At 38.1% G+C, this 7,253-nt stretch overlaps 1 protein-coding gene across 1 annotated transcript in view; it reads left to right on the plus strand.

Moving 5' to 3' along the window:
- Fopnl (FGFR1OP N-terminal like) overlaps nucleotides 1-3,270 on the plus strand; it is a 16,054-nt gene extending 12,784 nt beyond the window's left edge. The window contains exon 5 of the mRNA XM_012517649.2: nucleotides 2,913-3,270. Within this exon, the coding sequence (XP_012373103.2) occupies nucleotides 2,913-2,989 (77 nt within the window). The 3' untranslated portion in view covers nucleotides 2,990-3,270. The remainder of the gene's footprint in view (nucleotides 1-2,912) is intronic.
- The last annotated feature ends 3,983 nt before the right edge of the window (nucleotides 3,271-7,253 follow it).

Genomic DNA, 7,253 nt, shown 5'->3' on the forward strand with positions numbered 1-7,253 from the left:
TTTTATTTTATTTTATTTTATTTTATTTTTTCCGGAACTGGAGATTGAACTCAGGCCCTTGTGTTTGCCAGGGAAGCGCTTATTCCACTGAGCCTTCTCCCCAGCCCCTCTGACTGATTTTTGACCATGTTAGATATTTGCTGTCTCTTAAGATTCGAAAAGGAAATATTTATCAATAAGATAAACTCCTTTGAAGATGATTACTATGTTCACTAGGAATTATTCTGTGTTCTGAGCTGGGTGGAACATTGGAAAATAATTTTTTTTCTCCTTATTTACAATTGAGACCACAAAGACCAATAGATGTGACTCATCACAGGCACATAGCAGGTAGTAATTAACAGTCAGCACACCTGGTTGCCATTCCTGTATACGTCTCCTTTTAAGATTATGGAAGACTCTTCCAGGTTCTCTTCAGGAATTCATAAGGAACAGAACCTTGTGCCCTGTGTTTGTCAAGTATAAAATAAAGCAATAATTGTTCAAGTACTTGAATAAATCTCAAAAAAAACTTAATGTAAACGTCCTTTTAACCTCTTCTTCACTTGCCTCTTCCTGACCCCACAATTCTCCTTCAATCCATGGAAAATACCCATGTTGTCATTTCTGGGGATACCAATCAGAACTAAATTTCTGTATATTTAAGTATACATATACAATCTGCAATTTGCATTTTTGACTTGTCAGTATATGTGAATATTTGTATAGTGGCACAAATACGGTGTTGCTGCAGTCACTTTACAGATGTACCATTTTTATTCTTTGCTTTTATAGTATTATAATATGGTAATGTGTTTTCGTCCACACAAGTATTTCTTGTGTTTAGGTGCCCAAGGTAGAACTGCTGGTTCAAAGCAAATACAAATTTAAAATTAGAGCACATATTGTTTAATTTCCCTCCAAAAGGGCTTTAGCAGTTGCTGTACCAAAAATGTGTGACAGTGTTTAGTTGTCCCAATTGTTTAACTTTTATTAATGAAGCAACCCCAAAGCATTGATTTTTTTTTTTTTTTTTTTTTATTTTTTTTTTTTTTTTTTTTGTACTGGGAATTGAACTCAGGACCTTGTGCTTGCCAGGCAAGCGCTTAGACTGCTGAGCTATCTCCAAGGCATTCATTTTAGTTCCACTAGGAAAAATAACCTCTTGAGAAATAACTTTCAGCTTCTAAGCTTTTAAATAATCAACCTCCTTAATATTTATGCTAATAACTATATTAAAAAACTTAGAAGTAGTAGTATATCTTCTTTCTGCATAAGCCGATTCTTTTGCAATCTATGACACTAAAATGATGTGCTTTTATTTGAAAATAAGTCTGAAGCATACCAAGATGAAAATATTTCTGTCGTGAAACCTGTCAAAGTGCTGAGAATAACAAATGAAAATGCTTTATAAAGGCACAGTCACCTTGGAAATCCAACTCATTAATCCTGCTACTGTTTTAATGTTGGGAGCAAAGTGGATTTTGCTCTACATGTACCGACTCCACACAAGGAATGTAAATATATATTGCATGTACCAAAAAAGGGTGAAGCATGGAGACTGGAGGAAGGGGAAAGGAATGAGAAAAAGAGTTAAGGTATATTATATAACTTGTGCACTACAAGCATATACTAATAACAAAATTTTTAAAATACTCAAAAGGAAAAAAGAGACCAGATTTTTATAATAAAAAACGCCTTTATCAGCTCAACATTATTGCACATCTATCAGGTACAAAAATAATAACTTCTGCTGAAGGTAGCGGGCACACCTCCTGGCGATTTGGGGGGCTGGGGCAGGAGGCTTACAGGTTGGTGCCACCCTGTGCAGTTGGGGCAGAGAGGGATAGTTCAGTCGTAGAGCTCGCCTGGGTTTATCTCCAGTACTGTCCCTCCCCCCACCACACGCAGCGTCAGCTTTTAAACTAAAACCTAAAATCATTTTGTTCTAAGGAAGTTTTAAACTTTTTAGCAAAGTTGCCAAAACTGGTGGGGGAGAGATTTTCTTTGTTATCCAGCCCTAGAAAGTGATGAAAACCCTGTGGGACATCATGTTGTTTCAGAGATTGGAAAATTTAGTGTGAAAATTGAACTTTTCTAATAGCTTATCTAAATTTATATTCTCTGTCTCCTGTTAGAAAGTTGTCACAAAAAGGCTTTTTTTTTTTCTCTTGTAAAAGTGTTTGGAGGCTGAGGACCCTACATAGTCTTAAGAGTCTATTTTTTGCTTTGCATTTCATATTGTCTTTGGATATTGTCTCGATTGCTTTAATCTAGAGCAACTCTATCCACTAGTCCTTTACCCCAAGACAAGAAACTGAGCGGAAGTGATCGACTATCTTTGCTGTTGCTAAGGTGCCGTCAGTGGCTCCCCTGATCTTTTACAGAGTTTTTGCCTTGTTTTTTGACTTTCAAAAGCATTGTCCACTGTTTTCCTGGACAGTTTTATAGTTTTGGTAGGAAGATATAAATGGCCTGTTTTTTCTCCTTTCCACAAGAGGGTGCTGCTGGGAGGATTTGAAGACTTTGAGTTGAAGGCTTTGGAGTCCCTCAGCCTGCAGAATGAACACCACGTTCTCTTCTGTGAATTCCATTCCTGACGCATCAGAAGGACTTGTAACTCTACACATATGGGTGTTCACTTAAAAAACAAGTTAAATACTTTTGAATAATTAGATTGAGTACTAAACATTGGTTTTCTCAGGGTGTTTAAGAAACTATTTTTGTGTGTGTGACTGCCTTAAACTCCCTCCTCCTCTTCTGCAGTACTGGGGATCAAACTTATGACCTTGCATTTACTGCGTAGGCGCATATGCTGCTGAGCTGTCTCCCCGCCTGAGTTCTTTAAACTCATAAAATACCCTAAAGTAAATGCTGGTGCATTTGCCAGGCTGCCTACGTTGACTTGACTGTGTTGTTTCTGTTCATTCTAGATGGTCACCTGGGCAAGGAAAAGAGAACGAGCCCCAGTATTGAAGAGCTTCATGCTTCCCAAACAGTGAAGAGATGACACGTCCATCAGGACATCTTTTATCTTAACATTATGCATATTGAATAACTTATTTATTATCTCAACATTAGCAGTATGCACTGTTATTTGTATTTTGTAGAAATTTGAGTTTCTGCAAAACACTTAAACCCCCTTGTTTCACTGTACTTGTGAATAAAAGCTAACTGTCATCTGCTTTACTGGATGTGACTGGAAAGAAAAACCATTGGTTTTAAGATATATTTTAAAGATCTTTAAATTTCAGTAATCAGTACATTCTTCTTTCTTTTTGGTACTAGGAGTTGAAAGGACCTTGTGCTTGCCAGGCAGGTATTTGTAACTGAACTATAACCTTGGCTATGTACATTCTTCTTAAAAAAAAAAATTATCCATGTGTTCTGCTCTTTAATATGGCATATTAATTACATTTTCTTCAACTGGAATTATGTGAGTTTATAGAAAATTCATGTTTTAAAAAGATTTGAAGACACTACAACCAGAAAACCTTAATTCCTGTAAAATTCATTTAAAAAGTAGCTATTTTCATTTAACCCTTCATAATTAGGCTGACATAGCTGAATTACTACCTAAAGTTGAACTTTTAAACTAGGTAACAATGTTCTTTTTCTTTCCTTAGACCATTTTGGCTTCTACTGGAAGGTTTAATTAAAAGGTAGAAGGGGAAATCATTCTTTTAATTTTGCTGTAAGTAAAACAAAGAGTTTATTATATAAAGAATGTAAAATACGCATGAAGAGACAGGCTTGGGGAAAAACACCGGAGAGTAGCTTTTAATAGATGGCATTGTTTAAAGCCCCTTTGGCCCTCCATTGTGCAATAACTGATGCGCTCTAAACGGCCGACCCCTTCTTTCTGGGGCTCTGAAAGGCTGGTTAAACATCAGTTTTCATTCTTGAGATTGAAACATTTAAGAGCCTTTCCAGTACTATCTCTAAATGCGCCTGCTATTATTAGGGAAGTTTTATAATACAGAGTCAACAGACTCCGCTGACAGCAGCTCATGTGGTTAGACAGCACTGACTGGCAAGAGCCACGGGTATTCAGAATACAGTGTCACCAGCCACAGCCCTGCCAGTGTGAGGCTGTGGTGTGTTCCATAGGGGAGAGCACAGATGTCTCTTCAGGGTGCTGGGCCTGGGCTGACTTTGAAAGTCAGGGAAACTTGATGCTAGGCAGTGTTACTCCTTACAGATTTAAGGATTTGAATCTAAATGTGAGAAAATATTGCTGTTATTTTTTGTGCTGCTGGGGATTGAACCATAAGCCTTGAGCATGCTAGGTGGGTGTTCTACCACTGAGCTACACTACCAGCACCAAAAAATATTGAGACTGCTTTAAACTACACAAGTCAAATGATTTTTGAGGAGTCCATCTACTTTTTATATATAGATGCAAAGTTTTTTAAGGGCCCATCTCCACTTTTAAATCTTCAATATCCGATTACAGTTATGAATTGCATTGTATTGTATGTGGGAATCTAAATATCTGAGTTTCCCTAAAGGACTTGGTTTATGTCCAGGGATGTTGGCAGTGAACACTTAGGTTTACCTCAGGAATCGCAATCATGTAAGAGCTGGAGTGTATAGTGTTGGATCCTGATGTAACACCATCACAGTGAGAGCTAGAATCATCACATGTCACCCATAGTGCTTTTGTATACATGATTCTGTAACTTGTTTATGCCTAGGGCAACTTTTATACTTACAATGTATCACTTAATAAAAAATATTAAGCAGTTTACCTTTTTGTAAAGGTTGTTTGTGTTACTGTTCTGTCTTTAATCAGAAAGAGGGTTGGAGATGGCTCTCTAGGCCTTTTGGCTGGGGTCTTCTGAATGCTCACTATTTGAATAGGAATTGATGTATGTGTATTTGGCATCAGTCGTGTCATCTTGGGACAGTTACTCTTCTTAGGCTGGCAATGAAGGGGGCGCCTGTGATCAGTCTCTGGGGAGATGGTATAATGTATGGTTTTAAAAAGCACGTTGGAAAAGACAGAAGCCTATTTTCAGAACACTGAAAAATTTTTATGATTATCCAAAAAGGAAGAAATGTTGAGAACATTTGCTCTAGAAGCTTCTTTACTTGGGATATTTGAGCAGTCTCAATCACTTTAAAAAATACATGGGCTGAGGGGCCAGTGAGATAGTTCAGTGGTCTAAAATGCCTGCTTGAGCAAGCTTAGGCAGGTACAGGGGACCACGGTTCAATCCTGGGCACCACATGCTGAGCCAGCTACCCTTGGGATGGGCTGTGCCAGCCAAAAAAATTACATATAGATATCTATATATATAATATAACTTTGTTTTAAAAGTCTCATATATATATGAGACATTTTTAAACAAAAACGTTAAGCCATGCATGTTCAAGGAGGGATGTAAAGATGCAGAAGATGCATTAAACTATTCTCAGTGTCACGACCTTGCTGGTGCTTGGGGAGGGTGCAAGGAGGGTGTTGGGGGAAATTGTGGTCTAGAAACGCTAGAGAAATTTTGAAAAACATCCTTGGATTTCGATAAAAATGGTATGGGAATTAGAATGAAGGGCTTAGAAGAGATGGTGATTTAAAATCTGGGTAATCTTAAAAATTCATAACAGGCTCAGATAGTGTTTGAAGATGACAAATTGAAGTTTAGCATATATGTTTGTATAGAATAATAGCTTTATAATTATGTGCAAGAATACATTTGTATATGACTCACATGCCTGTATGATTATGTAAATGTGATGTATTCTTTTAATCTAAAGCCAAGTGTACATGAAGGTTTAACAGTTGCAAGAATAAGCCTTTAAAGGCATTTAGGACAATACTTCCCAGCCACTTGGTATTTGATTCTTCTATCAACTGTTTATACAAGGATTATGTGGTCTTCATGAATTTTTTAAAAAGGAAAATGGGGTAAATCACTTATGTAACCCAAGCTAGCCCTGAACTCAAGGCACTCCTGCCTCAGCCTCCTGAGTATTAGGATTACAGGCATGTGCCATCATGCCAAGCTAAAATTACCCTCTTAAAAACATCTTATTTTTAAAGCAGTTGTAGGCACACAGCTAACTCGTACAGTACAGGGCCCCCATCTGCTTCCACCCATGTGTACACAGCCTGCCATGCTGCTAGCATCCTGCACTGACAGGACACATTTGTTAAAGTGGCTGAATCTAGAGTGAAACACTCATCTCAAATCCATAGTTACATTTTGGTTCACTCTTGTCCAACTTGTGCTTTGGACAAAGGTATAGTGACATTCATCACTGTAGTATTACACAGCATAGTGTTGCTGCCCTGTAATCCTGTGTGTTGTGCCTATTCCTACCAATTGTAGAATATTGTATAGCTGGAGTTGTCCAGGACACAACCTTTCAATCGGCTTCTCTTACTTTGCAATGTACATTTAAGATTCTTTCAAGTTTTTATGGCTTGACAGATCATTTCTTTTTAGCCTTAATAGTCTACTGTTAGTTATCCATCACCTGTCAGAGGATATCCTGGTTGCCTCCAAGTTTTTGGCAAATTTAAAGCTGCTATAAGGATCTGTGTGCAGATTTTTGTGTGGACAAACATGTTTTCAACTCCTTTGGGTTAATCCAAGAAGTGTGATGGGTATGGTTGTGAAACTATTTTAACTGAGAACGCTTCCAAAGAGAATCTGGAGTTGCCATGAGCCTGGACTTGGAGACTGGTGATGAAGGAAGGAGTCTTGCAGGTAACTGCAAAGCACGGGGCCATTGTGAATGAAACGGACATGTTCCTGTGCAGCCAGTTGGAGCTGAGTTGTGCTTGTGATCAGAAATTGTGTTCCTATCTTTATGAAGTAGCAGGTCGTGGGCCAGATGGACTTTAGTTGATTTTTGAATGGATACTCTTTTAAGTAGTCCGAGAGTACATGTAGGACTAAATCTTAGACTCAATCTTTGTCCATATTAAAAACTGGAATAGATCACACTTGGGGGCTTTTGGGAACCAATAGCAAGTAAAGAGCTATTTGATTACAAAAGAAGCCAGAAAAGGAAATTCCCTCCTGCCATCTTGTTTCATGAGTTTTTGCAAATTCTCATTCATCAGCCCCCCACAGAAAAGACATGCAAAGGAAAACTGCTTCACAAGACTGGGCATGGTCAGTTGCTGCTCTGCTGTCTCTCGGGTAGATGATTGTTCAAAAAGAAGGGTGTGGTGAATGAAGGCAAGAGATAGGAAAAGGAATATTGTGGGACTGTCCTGCTTCAAGGTTGTATATGGTTAGATTTTTGGACTTACGTGTAAACAT

The sequence above is a fragment of the Octodon degus genome, unplaced genomic scaffold (genome assembly GCF_000260255.1).
Source record: "Octodon degus isolate 3935 unplaced genomic scaffold, OctDeg1.0 scaffold00200, whole genome shotgun sequence".
In the NCBI taxonomy this organism is placed as follows: Eukaryota; Metazoa; Chordata; class Mammalia; order Rodentia; family Octodontidae; genus Octodon; species Octodon degus.